The 14,868-nt window shown below is 36.5% G+C and overlaps 1 protein-coding gene across 1 annotated transcript in view; it reads left to right on the top strand.

Moving 5' to 3' along the window:
* The window catches only part of LOC150085745 (lateral signaling target protein 2 homolog), a 430,079-nt gene that overhangs the window by 37,613 nt on the left and 377,598 nt on the right, over positions 1-14,868 (top strand). The window contains 1 exon segment of the mRNA XM_090374675.1: positions 11,049-11,198. Within this exon segment, the coding sequence (XP_090230801.1) occupies positions 11,049-11,198 (150 nt within the window).

The raw sequence follows: 14,868 nt of genomic DNA, 5'->3' as shown, positions 1-14,868 counted from the left end.
GCAGAGAGTGGTAATCAATGGACACTGCTCATTGTGGATTAATGTTATTAGTGGAGTCCCTCAGGGCTCAGTGTTGGGTCCATTATTGTTTTCTGTATTTATAAATGATATTGATGATGGTATATCAAGCTTAATGTCCAAGTTTGCAGATGATACAAAGGTTGGCAGGGTTGTCAAGGACACTACTGACACTATGCTGCTGCAACAGGATTTGGAAGGGTTGAGCAGATGGGCTGAGATGTGGCAAATGAAGTTTAACATTGACAAATGTAAAGTACTACACATGGGAAACAGCAACCCCAGAGCAACGTATCAACTCTGTGGTACTACACTGACAGTGGTAGAGAATGAAAGGGACTTGGGGGTGATTGTGCAGGCAGATATGAAGTTCTCTGAGCAGTGCAGACGGGCTGCAAGAGTAGCTCATGGAGTATTGTCAATGATATACAGGAATTTTTCCAGCAGGGATAAGGAGGTGATTATTCCATTGTATAAGGCAATGGTCAGGCCACACCTAGAGTACTGTATACAGGTCTGGAGGCCTCATTTCAAGAAGGATGTAGAGCTGCTGGAACGAGTACAGAGAAGGGCAACAAGATTAGTGAATGGAACAAAGGGGTGCTCTTACGAAGAAAGGCTTATTTTTGCAAATTACAGTGTCTGGAGACTAGGCACCAGCAAGGTGATCTGATAGAGATGTATAAAGCCTTGAATGGTTTAAGCATGCTCAATGCTGATGGGATTCTTCCTCTAGCTCAGAAAAATCACCTGAGAGGGCATAAATTCAAATTGAGGAAAGACAGATGTAGGATAGACGTGAGGAAATTTGCCTTTAGCCAGCGGGTGGTTGGTTGGTGGAACAGACTTCCATCCCTTGTGGTGGAGGTTGATAGCCTAAATAAGTTTAAGGCTCAGCTGGACAGGTATTTGGAACGAACAGAGGGGTGAAGTGGAAGTGGGTTTTTTTTTTTTTTTTTGGCTGATGCTGCATAAGCTTGCTTTCTTGCATCAAATGCCTCTACTAATGCTAATGCTATATCTCGCAAAAAGGATTCTTCTGCTCCTATGCTTATCTTTGGTGACACTCCGATTTCTAGGCAAAATGATACATCTCTTTTTGGGATTACCCTAACTTCTAATCTGTCTTGGCACAAGCACATTACAAATATTTCTTCCTCTGCATCTAAAAAACTTGGTTTTCTCTTTCGCTCTCGGCGTTACATTTCTTCCAAACAGCTGTTCATTGTGTACAAATCACAAATCCGCCCTACCATGGAATATTGTTCCCACATCTGGGGCGGTATCCCCAAAACCTCTCTCAGGCTTCTAGATTCCATTCAGAAGAGGAAAGTTAGGTTAATTAATGACTCATCTCTAACAGAGTTTCTCCACTCGCTGTCTCATAGACGTACTGTTTCTGCTGCATGTCTTTTCTACAGATACTTCCATGGGCACTGTTCTTCTGAATTGGCTTCTATAATTTCCTCTCACTGTTTCAAAACAGTCTGAACTCGTGCTGCCACCAGCCCACATCCATTTACTATCTAACTTCAAACTCACAGAAACAACTTTTCATCTTCCTCATTTATTCATTCAACTGCCGTTTTCTGGAACAACCTTCCTTCATACGTATTTCCTAAAAATTAGTCTACAGAAATTAAAGTCTAATGTCAACAAATATCTTCTTTTGTCTTCTCAACTTCCAACCCAAGCACGGTACTAAGTACTATAGGTTCTAATACTTCTCGTGTTTGTCTTTTCATAAAAAAAAAATAATAATAAAAATAAAATAAAATCCATTTTACTGGCATATTTATGCTCAATAGCCAATATTGGAAGATTGCACAGTTAGTCTACTTTGACCAACAGCATTTCTTTTATTGTTTTATTATTCATAATTTACTAAATGAGGGGATAGAGTACAGATGGATACTTTTTTTTGAGATTTTCACACTCAATTAATATATCAACACTTGACATATTAATTATTATCTTTTTCGGTTCTAGTTTTACAAAATAATTTTTTACTAATTTCATACTTTTGAAATGATTTTTAATTTATATTATAATTTTGTCTAAAACAGTAAAAAAACACTTAAAAATCTGAAGCTAATTCATTATACTGTCTTTTTGTTCTACGTTGTTATTTGTCTTCAAATTTGGTATCTACCCCAAACTCCTTGGCAGTTTCCTGTGACTCGTATTTAATTTGTTTGTATGAATTTCAAATGTTTTGTAAATTTTTACTGACTCGGTCCAATACAGAAGTGCATTCATCAAGGCCTATATCATGTTTCTGTAGAGTTTTTTTTTGAAGATAATTAATTTTGCACTTTACGTTATTCAAAAATATACAAATGAAAATACAAAATCAAATGTCATCATTTGCTTCATTATTCTACGCACTTCGTCTGTCTGCTTTTTTAGTTGATTTAAGATTAATTTCTGTCAAAGCTTTTATAATATCTGCAAAACGAACTTTCACAGCTGTAATCTACCAGACCAGCGAGTAGGGTTAAGCTTTTTTAATGTAACTTCAGATTCCTCAGTAAATTTAGAAAGAAGATCCCATCTTTTTGTACTATTTCCAAAAAAAATTATACAAAATTTGAACAATGTTGAAAAATGATCAAACATTATTATAACAATTTACACTATTATTAATAACTAAATTTAAATTGTGACTTGCACAGTGAATGTACTCGGTCCTTGAGGTTCTCACAGACATTCTCTCAGATATAACAGACAAGCTGTACTTGCTGCTACCTGGGAGTCTAAAACGCTGATGGAACTTATATTCGGGTGACACTCAAGTTAAGTGGACCCAATTTCGGCGAAGTCCGGACGGTCTGTGACAGCCAAATCCTCTTCTTGCACCTTCACGATGGTGGGACTGTTAGTAATCCTGGGTATAACTTCCATGCACAAGTACATGGTGGGTGACCACCCAGGTGTGAACCAACATAAGCACGGGTTGGGGTGTGGCGCCAACACCACATGGAGGAATGCTGTCCCTCTATGTTACCAGGCAGTACTAGGTGGTAGATGACTCTCATCAACTGGTGCAATACCACCACTTTGCTTATTGGAGGTTTGAAGTGGTGGAACCAATGTTTGTCTCCAGAGCCAAGTTCCAGTCAACCCTTCCCCATCTCTTCCATCATGCAGTATGTGATGACTTTTAAGGTTATGATGAACATCACGGCGGGATCCAATCTTCCTTACATTTCGAAGGTACAGCTCTAAAATGGTGTTCACAGGCAGAGATCTAGTTAGTACACCGGACTGAACCTATTGGTAACTCTCTAGGAGGCTTCCCGATCAGCTAGTGTATAATCTTGCTACCTCTACTCTGCCAGGTAGTGACTGGAGGGAGTCCGAGTAGTGTGTATGCAGGGAGCCTTGTCAAGGCCATGTTATGTCAAGGATCTGGGTATATTCTTACCATGTGTACGCCATATCCAAAAATTTCATTACTTCATACAGCATGTCCCACCCACTTTTTCTTACTATTGAATACACCATGAATTGTCAAACTAATAGAGCAAGCTTATCTGCGAAAAGATCTAAACCTCCCAAGCACTTCCTAATTCATTTCACAAATATACGTGGTCTCAATTCTAATCTTAACGATGTCCATTTCCACTTGCAGTCTGCCAAACCCCCATGTACGTTTTCTGACAGAATCTCAGTTATTGGTTGATTCAATTACTGCTCATCACAGATGCCCAAATTATTCGCTGTATGATTTCTTTCGCCTCAAAGGTGGTACTTGTGCATATGTCCGTTCTGATATTCCCTGTCAGAGACTTGGCAATTTGGAATCTACTATCTTTGATCTTCTCTGGCTTAAAATCTCTCTACCTCCTTGTGTAAAATTCATCTCTTGTCTCTACCGGTCTCCCAACTCCACTAATCACTTGGAGCTTTTTTACTTCCTCTCTTTGCAACTTGACTTTCTCCAGTCCAACTTTCCTAACAGTGAGGTAATTTTCCTTGGTGATTTTAATGTTCACAACTTCAGCTGACTTCCCTTTTCTGGTCACACTGACCCAGCTGGTAGAGACGCTGAGGCTTTTCCAATTACTAATGACCTTGCACAGATTGTTCATTTACCTACAAGATACCGGACTATCCTAATCAAACACCTTGATCTTTTTCCCACAAACAACCCTTCTAAGTACATGTTTGAAGTGAGAGGTCCTTTAGGCACTTCAGATCACAACTTGGTGATTGTCTCTTCTCCAATGGAGCCTTTATCTCATGGTTATTCCCAACCTCTTGTTGTTTGGCGTTACAAGAATGCAAAATGGGATGTCCTGCAAGATTTCTTTTCTTTTCCTTGGTCGGATTACTGTTTCAAAACTTCTGATGTCAACATTTGCTCAGATCGTGTCAGTGAAATTATTCTTGCAGGAATGGAATCCTTTATCCCACACTCCACTTTAAAATCTCGTCCTTTATCTAAACCTTGGTTTTCCAAAAAATGTGCTAAGGCTCTTCAAGAGAAGAATGTTGCATATCTTAATTGGCTTGTTTCTAATACTTCATTTTCTGCCTACACCAAAGCTGGCAACAATTGTAAAGCAGTTATTAATCAGTCCACACTAGAGTTTGAACAAGCTAAGAGTAGAAAACTTGCTTCTTGTCCCAATGGTAGCCGAGTATTCTGGTCCCTTGCCATTTTGCATTCTTGTAACGCCAAACAACAGGAGGTTGGGAATAACCATGAGATAAAGGCTCCATTGGAGAAGAGACAATCACCAAGTTGTGATCTGAAGTGCCTAAAGGTCCTCTCACTTCAAACGTGTACTTAGAAGGGTTGTTTGTGGGAAAAAGATCAAGGTGTTTGATTAGGATAGTCCGGTATCTTGTAGATAAATGAACAATCTGTGCAAGATCATTAGTAATTGGAAAACTCTCAGTATCTCTACCAGCTGGGTCAGTGTGACCAGAAAACGGAAGTCAGCTGAAGTTGTGAACATTAAAATCACCTCACTGTTAGGAAAGTTGGACTGGAGAAAGTCAAGTTGCAAAGAGAGGAAGTAAAAAAGCTCCAAGTGATTAGTGGAGTTGGGAGACCGGTAGAGACAACAGATTCATTTTACAGATGGGCAGAGATGGGCAAAAGTTTCACATCTCTGCTCCCACCCATCTTTTGCCCATCTCTGCTCCCACCTCTGTCCAAACCAGATGGTTCTGTTTTCACTTCAGCCAAGGATAAAGCTAGCATCCCATTTTTCTTCCAACTCATATTAATGATCTTGGTAAAACAGCTCCCACCATTCCCAACACACTCCATTCAATGCCTCCTGTGGTCTTCCATCAAAAGGATGTCAGAACGATTTTGACGAATCTTGATGCTAAGAAAGCTCCAGGTCCCGATGTTATTTCTCCACTTGTTCTCAAAACCTGTGCTCCTGACTCCTATTCTTTGTCGCCTTTTTTCACTTTCTTATTCCAAAGGTGTTTTTCCTTCTGCTTGGAAATTTGCCCACATCCAGCCAGTTCCTAAAAAGGGTGACAAATCCCTCCCATCCAATTATCATCCCAATGCAATTACTTCTACTCTTTCTAAAGTAATGGAGAAATCAATTAACCGCCAGCTCTTAAACTACCTAGAAACCTTCCGTCTGATCAACGATTGCCAGTATGGATTCCGTCAGTGTCAATCCTCTGGTGATGTTCTGGCTTATATTACCCATTTATAGACTAATTCAATGGAAAGGTTCGGTGAAACACAAGTAGTTGCTCTTGACATCTCAAAGGCTTTCGATCTTGTTTGGCATAAAGGTCTTCTAAACAAGCTTCCATCATATGGTTTGCCAACTGTTTTTTGTAATTGGTTATTCAGTTTAATCTCTGATCACTCACTGAGGATGATGGTAGATGGCTCGCTGTCTTCTAACTTCTTCACTAATGCCGGTATCCCCCAAGGTTCAGTTCTTTCCCCCCTCTCTTTTCTTCTTGTATATTAATGATCTACTTCCATTGACTGGAAATCCTATTCATAGTTTTGTCAATGATAGCACATTGCATTCCACTTTCCATTTTGAGAAACCTTGCCCTGTCCAATCAGCTTCAACATCTCGAAAATCTGCTACCAATTCCTTAAATGCCGATCTTCAGGTAATTCTCCAGTGGGGCAAAGACAACTTAGTTGATTTCAACCCTTCTAAAACTCAGTCTTGTCTTATATCTCGCAAAAAAGGATTCTTCTGCTCCTATGCTTATCTTTAGTGACATTCCGATTTCTAGGAAAAATGATATATCTCTTTTTGGGGGGGGGGGCGTCCTGACTTCTAATCTCTCTTGGCACAAGCACATTACAAATATTGCTTCCTCTGCCTCTATAAAACTTGGTTTTCTCTTTCGCTCTCTGCGTTACTTTTCTTCCAAACAGCTGCTCACTCTGTATAAATCGCAAATCTGCCCTGCCATGGAATATTGTTCCTGCATCTGGGGTGGTGCCCCCAAAACCTCTCTCAGGCTTCTTGATTCCATTCAGAAGAGGGCAGTTAGGTTTTTTAATGATTCATCTCTAACAGAATCTCTCCACTCGCTGTCTTATAGACGTACTGTTTCTGATGCATACCTCTTCTACAGATACTTCCATGGGCACTTTTCTTCTGAATTGGCTTCTATAATTCCCGCTCTCTCTTTCAAAACAGTTTGAACACGTGTCGCCACCAGCCAACATCCATTTACTGTCCAACTTCAAACTTACAGAACCAACTTTTCATCTTCCTCGTTTATTCATTCAGCTGCCATTTTCTGGAACAACCTTCCTTCATATGTATTTCCTGAAAATTATAGTCTACAGAAGTTCAAGTCCAATGTCAACAAATATCTTCTTTCATCTTCTCAACCTCCAATCCAAGCACGGTACTAAGTACTATGGCCTCTCCATAGCCAGGTGGGCAGGAGGAGCAGTGCATAGCACACACACGCTTCTTCATTAGACCGGGGTTCCAGCCCGTGACCACCAAATACGGAGGATGCAGAAAGGTCAGGGAATGATCACCGCATATCCCGGATCCATATGGCCTTAGTTGCTAAAGCTCCTAAAAACCAAACAACAACAACTAAGTACTATAGGTTCTATACCTCTCATGTTTGAGGTTTACATAAAAAAAAAAAAAAAACCTCTGTGTTTGATTGGATTCTTTTAATGTGTGACTGCACACCATTATAAACCCCACTCTTCGCATTAGCTCCATCATATCAATTGGAATATTTAGTTCGTGTAATATTTTCATTATATTATCCGTCATCATTTCTGCTGAATGATCCTAGAAATTTCTATCATTCAGCAGAAATTTCTGCTGAATGAATAGAATCCTAGAAATTTTTCCAAATTTCGAAACTTTTTCCTTTTCATCGGAAATTATGTGAACATGTCGTACAATAACACTTAATTGATCTTTTTTTGTTGAGATCTTGAGTAGTATCCAAAATTAGTGAAAAGAATGGTGCTGAATTAATTTTGAGTGTAACTTTTATTTTGTTAATTTGGTACCTAAACATTCTATCAATTCATTTTGGATAGTGGGGCTTAAATAAGTTACTGAACCAGATGGTTTATTAATAATTTTTCATTACATCATAGTAGGAAATTAATCGAACTGTGATAAAAAAAAAAAAATTGCCATTGTAATCTTCCGAAAATCCTACCCGATGACCACGAAATGCTAAAGAACTTTTAACCAACATAAGTGTTATCTGAACTAACCGTTCTAGTACCATTTTCCAAAATGAAAATTTGTATCTTACTTGTTCCTCAAGATCCTTATCAATCGTTGCATTCTTTGCCACATTTCATGTATAGGACATACTTCGATATGATGTTAAGAAAAACATTGAGTTTTTATCCGAAAAGATAGATTTTTCCAATCTCATAGAGTCCGGAGTAGCACAGCCACAAATGAGGAACTGGACCATACAATAGAATAGTAGCGTGCGTCACTAAAACTTCTATTTTGTTGTTCAGGATCCCTTGTAAATGGTCCTTTAGGTCTCCGAGGTGAATCTCATAATGTTTTTCTTTGTTTCATCGGAAATGTTGATGTCCACATTCTTCAAGATCACTTGAGGGAATAAACGGTGCATTCAACACTAATTTCCGACGAAGGCATATCTATCATTGTTGAATTGTTTTTGTTTGATGACCCTGCTTGATTTAAATGATCTGCAGATATATTTACACCAGCAGCATTCTTTTCTGCATTTTCCAATTCAGTACTGGTCTTTTCTTTACCTTCTTCTGGACATAATTCATTACTGTGTTTTTTAGATAGTATGAATCAGAGCTGTAATACTCAATATGTTCTACGTTGATAATAATATTAGTAAAATAATAAGAGGAGTTTACCTCAATATAGTAAGTAGAACACTTCCGAATGATACCCTCCAGAAATTAAAACGGAAAAAACGAAAAAATCGACAACTTACCGGTACATTAAAGTAAAATATAAATAATTAAATAATCAATTTAACACAATTCAAAATCAATTTAAAACAATTAAAAATCAAATTAAAAGAATCTAACGAAAATATTCAAAACGATTTTTCCTTCCTGAGGCTGACAACGCTTTTCGACCGTATGTTGTGATCACAGGAATGAATGATTTTGAATTGTGTTAAATTGATTATTTAATTATTTATATTTTACTTTAATGTACCGGTAAGTTGTCGTTTTTTCATTTTTTTTTGTTTTAATTTCTGGAGGGTATCATTCGGAAGTGTTCTACGTACTATGTTGAAGTAAACTCCTCTTATTATTTTACTAATATTACTGTGTTTTGTAAAGAAATGATCTAATTTAGGTAATTTATTGACTGCTTGTTCTTTTGCTTTCTTCATTGTCCTTTTTTGGGCTCCACTCTTTCCTTTTTTCTTTTCATCCATTTTTAACTAAAATTTTTATTAATTTAATTTTAAACTTTATATTTTAAATACAAATAGCAATAATAAACAAAATACATTTTTGTATATCAATTGCTGTTTTGATAGTGACTTAAACTTGAATTGAAATTACTCAACTAACAACTTTTGACCACCGTATACGGCTAAATTTTCGTATATGATGGGGCCTATCCCCCCGTCCTCTTGTTAAGTTTGGGAATCCCGAACACCATACGATATGACGCATACAGTACAGTAACCAAACGGGTGTCTAATCACTATACAAAGTTGCATTTGTAAAAGCAAAATAAAGACTGCCACCACCTGGGTTTACATTTTGGCGATTAGATATAAGAAGAATTCCTTGCTTAGATGTAGGGGCAGCCCCTGCTTGCATCTGTTTATGGGCCCTGGTGAAGTTGGGCCCCTAGGCTTTGCCTAATTTTTCTAATCAATAGCTATGCCCCAACCCGGGAACTCGTAAAGCGGGAACCGCCTGTGCAATGTTTGGCTAAAATGAAATGAGAATCATTGCTTATCAATGCCTTACTACTGCACATGTCAACAACATTCGTATCCTGCTGTAGCTTATTTTTTTCCTGTACAGATAAGTTTTGATTGAACCGTACCTCAGTGAATCAGTTTTAACCCTTCAGCAGGAAAATGAGTGATTGTAATTTAGAGAAAAAAATTGTTATTAAATTTTTAGTGAAACCAAAAATTTAATAACACCGTTTCTGCACTGAAAAAATTTGAGATTGTATGCTAAGACTGTTGGATGAGCATTCGACCAATCACAGAACAGTTACACATTGACAAAGAAACAATAAGAACAATTTTGACAGATCTGTTGGGCACAAGAAAGGTGTGTGTGCAAATTTCAGGATGTGCACAAAAGGTGTGCACACTTCCTGATGATCAGAAGTGGAAACGTGGAAGTTTGCAGTGCAGATTTGAAAAAAATTCTTGAAACTCCAGGCTTTTTGGATTCATTGATAACAGGAGATAAATCCTGTTGTCAGTCTTTCTTTCAGTATGATCCACAAACCAAGAGTTAAAGCATGCAGTGACAAACTCCCTCTTCTCCCTTAAAGAAAGCAAGAAGATCTTGATCAAAGATCCAAGTCCCTGCTTGTTGTTTTCTTTGATTGTTGTGATGTTGTTCATCATGAATTTGTCCCAACACTACTGAACTCAACACAACAACCCTAAAATAAGCAGATTTCTTATAAACATACATGAAATGGGCAGTACTAATTTTAAAATATAACATATAACAAACAGAAATTCTCATATACACTGATAGGGATGGATTTATTAGAATAGTTATATTTTTTATTCTCTTCTGTAATGATTTTTTGTACTTGGCTGTTTAATTTATTTCTGCATCAAAATATTTTTGCACAATAGTTAGCCCAAAAAAAAATCAAAAAAATCACATGCACCTGAGACAAGTTCTTAACTGGTCTTTGTAATAAAATAACTGTTTATTTTCATAAAACATTATCTAGAGTAGCTAGGAGTAACCTCTGAGTCTCTAAGTTATGAGTCTACAAATTTGTCACAATGTTTTACGAAACAAAGAAGATTAAATACATTTAGGAACAAAAAGAAATTCGGCTATGCTAAAATAAATAAATAAATAAAAGAAACCACTGAGAGACATTGCTCATGCTATAACTTATGTAAGTCCTTGTGGGTTTTTTTTTTTTTTATATTCTTAGTCTGGGACAGTTCAGTTTATTTGTTTACTTCTATACAGTTCATTGTAGAAGTAAACGGCAAAACACTGAAATGAAATTAAAAGTTTTTACATAACAAATTGTGGCTGGGAAGAGGTATGTTTGAAAGTGAAAATCCACAATATTGTTAGAAATCATGAAGCTACCTTGCAGTTACTATGTATATTTTAAACAGAATGTATTATCTGTTCTTTAAATAAAGCATAATTAAAATTGAAGTATTAATTCTAAAATGAAGTTCCATTTAGTAGAAAATTAAATTAAAAAAAAACACACAAATTTATAAATTGCATAAACCATCATGCATATAGATCATATGTTGAGAGTCATACAGCCCTGATGTGTACCACTATCTGAATGCACTGTGAGGTTGATTAAGAAAGGTTTCTATTTTTTTGTTAGTGTCTAGCAGCAGGATCAAATATTATGAATCATGAACTGGAAAGTTCAAACATGCGTCCTTTAGCAAAAGCAGTCACTCGAGCTCTAGATAATGTCAGATGTCTACTACGGGAGCAGTCATTAAAGCATCCTCACTTTTATTCTGATAAGGTAAGCCTTAAGCTTAGTATAATTCTTTAGATCCTAGGGAAAGTTGAAAAATAAGATGAAATTACAATTTGATTACTTTAAATTTAGTAAAAGTTGTGGACTATTAAATAAATTAGACTGAATATCGAAGACAAGCTTGATTGTTTTTATGTATTTTGCACTTTTGATCTTTTGTGTATTATGTGACCAGGGATCAAAATATATAATACAAGATATTTCTCTTGTCTATGGCAGTGGCAACTTTAACTTCTCAAGTCTACACATGCTCAATTCAGATTTTGACATCATGATTGACACGTGACATCTGCCTGAAGCGAAGCGGGGGAAATGCATGAGTGGGTGGAGTCACGACCTGTCAATCATTGCCTTCCCCTGCTTCTTGCCGCCATTTTGTAAGGGGTACCGTTCTCTGGATTCAGCCAATAAATAAATTATGGATTAAATAAGAAATAATTTAACTCACCTATTTGAACATAAACTCTAATCGTCTTGGTTTTAATGTGAATTCTTCTAAAATCATGTCATGCAGTTCATTTTTTCTTTCTAAATCAACAAGTATTTCTTTCTCTATTGCTATTCGGGCTAGTGATGAGAGCCATTCCTGAGCCATAGTATTCCTCAAATAGGATTGAATTCGGTCAAGAACTGAGAAACTTCTTTCATTTGAAACAGAGGTTACACGTGTTGTTAGGAGAAGTTGAATTAGCCTTGTTGTTTCTGACAAGCAGATAATAATCCTATTTCATGAAATAGTTCTAAAAAAGCATTGGCTGATTTGCATTTCCTAAAATTGCTGTCACGATAAACATATTTCAGTTCGTTGATTAATGACTTGTAATCTATTATATTGGGATATTTGTTTTGGAGAGCATTAAGATGATGCATTGGAAAAAGTTCAGAACATTCTTGAAACATGTTCACATCAATCAATAGCTCAAAAAATGCAAAATCTTGAATGCAAGAAAATCTTTCTCTCAATGACAGCAATATATTTTCAGTCAATTTAAAATACATGGTTTTGTAATTGATTGGCCTTCTTCTAGTTCTTTTTCTTGGTGGAGAATTTGTATCGTTTGACTGTTCTTTCATGGTTTCTTCAAAAATTATTAAGATACGATTTTTCAGTGCAACTACACTCACTGAATTCAGTAAAGTCATTTTTCTTCTGTAGGGCAAACTTCACGTAAAGTTGTTTACATTGCAAAAGATCAAATAGTTTTTCCGCTTGGGATGATATATTTTCAAAGCAATTAATGAAAAACATGAAACTGAAATCATTTAATTTTTATAAGCAGATTATCTGCTTCGTTTAAAGTGTCTTCATCCCATCTTGCACTGTCATCCAAAATACTTTGGGAAGCATTCATTAGAGCTTCATGATGTCTTTTAATTGATGACACTGTTCTAGTTCTATAGCACCACCTTGTCTCACACAGTGATGATATGTTAACATTGAACTCTCTCAGCACAGCTTTTCGTTTAGTACTTTATGAAGAAAATTTACTGAAAACTCAAAGTTGTGAAAAGAAAACTTTTATTCCATTAATTTTCTCTGACAGTTTAGTTAAAACATAAATTCAGTTTATGTGCATGGCAGTGAATAAAATATCCGATTTTAAAACCCTTTTCTCTTCTCAGCTTCGTTTGAACCTTGTTATGTTCACCAGCCATCACTGCTGATCCATCGCATGTTTGACTGACCAGCTTGTTTTTTGCATCGCTAAAGGTTTCTAACATGCTTCCTGTCATTTCAGTAGGTCTTGCAGCACTTTTGTCTACACCGACATGATAAAATCCCCAAAATCTTTCATGTATTTGATACCCCCAAAACATATCTAATTATTGTAGATAGTTGGGCATGCTTTGCACATTCCGTCGTTTCATCTACTTGCACTGAAATAAACTGGGTATTTTCAATTTCATTTCGAATGACACTGACGATAACCTTCCTTATCAATGGCAATTATCAAGTCATCTTCTGAATTGTCATTCTAGAAACTCCCAAATATTGTTTAAACCCTGCCTTCGTTGAAAGCCGTGATGCAAAAACACGGTCCATTCCCGCAAAACAATTTAAGAGTTCACAATAATTACTTTTATTTAGGCTACCCTCTCCTTCATTATGTCCATGTAATGGCAATTCTTGTTTACATAAATTAAGACTGCATTGGCTAATTGCTTTAAATATTGTTTATTATAATTTTCTCTTTGGAGCTTTGCAGCACTACTAATGGCACATGTAATGTCTATCTGACCAAACGTTTTCAAACACTTATAAATAATTATTCAAATGAATTGAAGATTTTGCGCGATAATTGCTGTCACTCAATATTTCTAAAATTAGAATAAGCAGTATCTGTCCAGGATTGATTTGACTTTGGCTGGAATAGTAAACACGGCCAGCAGTACAATTCTTCACTTGAGAGGCTTCCACTTAACCAATCTATTTATTTGTACCATTTATGTTTAAATGAACGATTGCCTACTTTTGTCTTAATTAATGGCTTGGGATGGCCTGTTTTAATAATTTCTCTCTGCTCAGTATTGATTTTAAAATGGTTTTTCTTTCAGTCATAACACTAAATTATCCATCTAGGATATGATTTCAAAATAATAATAAAATATAATATGTAACAATAATTCTTAACCGTCACAGCACTATATATGCAGCAAACCAGCGTGCAAAACAACAAACTGAAAGCAAACAGGAAGCAAGATGCTACCTATCGCTAGTATTTTAAATTAAAACTCTTACCAAGCCGAGTGACATTGGTACGAGTTGAAGTATTTCATCTTTACATAAATAAGTCATTAATAGATGTATAAATGTTATTTTTTATGCAGAAGGTGAAAGGTTAGATGAAAACAGTAATTTGTAACTGACATACAAGCAAGAAAAGTTAGTAAGTGATAAACTTGAAATGCATAACATTACTTGTTTTTGGTTGTTGTTGTTATTTGGTTTTTAGGAGCATTAGCAACTAAGGCCATATTGCTCCAGGGATATGCGGTGGTCATTCCCTGACCATTCCGCATTCTCCGTATTTGGTGGTCACAGGCTCGAACACCGGTCTAATCAAGAAGCGTGTGCAATGCACTGCTGCTCCTGCCCACCTGGCTATGGAGGCGCCACTTGTTTTCGAATATGATGACTTCAGCTTTTATATTGGTCTACAATAAGCTGCTAACTCATGTCAGTGAGAGACGGCATGCGTAGGGTCTATGGTACTGCCAATGCAATTCTTATGAACTTGCAAATATGAAAATTGAATGAATGAAAAGTATGAAATTCATAATTTTCATCCATTTCCTTGATTCATGCTAGGCACAAGTAGTACGAGTGCCACAGTCGCTACTGGTCTATGGCAAAATTATTTCCAACATAATTGCCAAAGTTCATGCTTGACAGTCAAGTTAAACTGTTTCCTGCATAATCATAAAAATAAATTTATTAAATGAGAATGGGCCTATGGCATTGGATTCCATAACTTAACATAGAGAATACAGCTGAAACAGTGAAAGTAGTAGCTAAAATAAATTTTAATACGGTAAATGAGCTTTCAGGATAGTGTATCCTTTCATCAGCTAAGTACATACACACGGTGGAAATGTGTGTCGTGAGCGGTATATAAGCCCCCTCATGACAGCAAAACGGTATCTACCACTTATA

Source organism: Mastigoproctus giganteus, chromosome 5, assembly GCF_048544385.1.
Source record: "Mastigoproctus giganteus isolate SK-2022 chromosome 5, ASM4854438v1, whole genome shotgun sequence".
NCBI classification, from domain to species: domain Eukaryota; kingdom Metazoa; phylum Arthropoda; class Arachnida; order Uropygi; family Thelyphonidae; genus Mastigoproctus; species Mastigoproctus giganteus.
The sequence above is the reverse complement of the archived record's forward strand: the minus strand, read 5'-3'. Positions and strand labels throughout refer to the sequence as shown.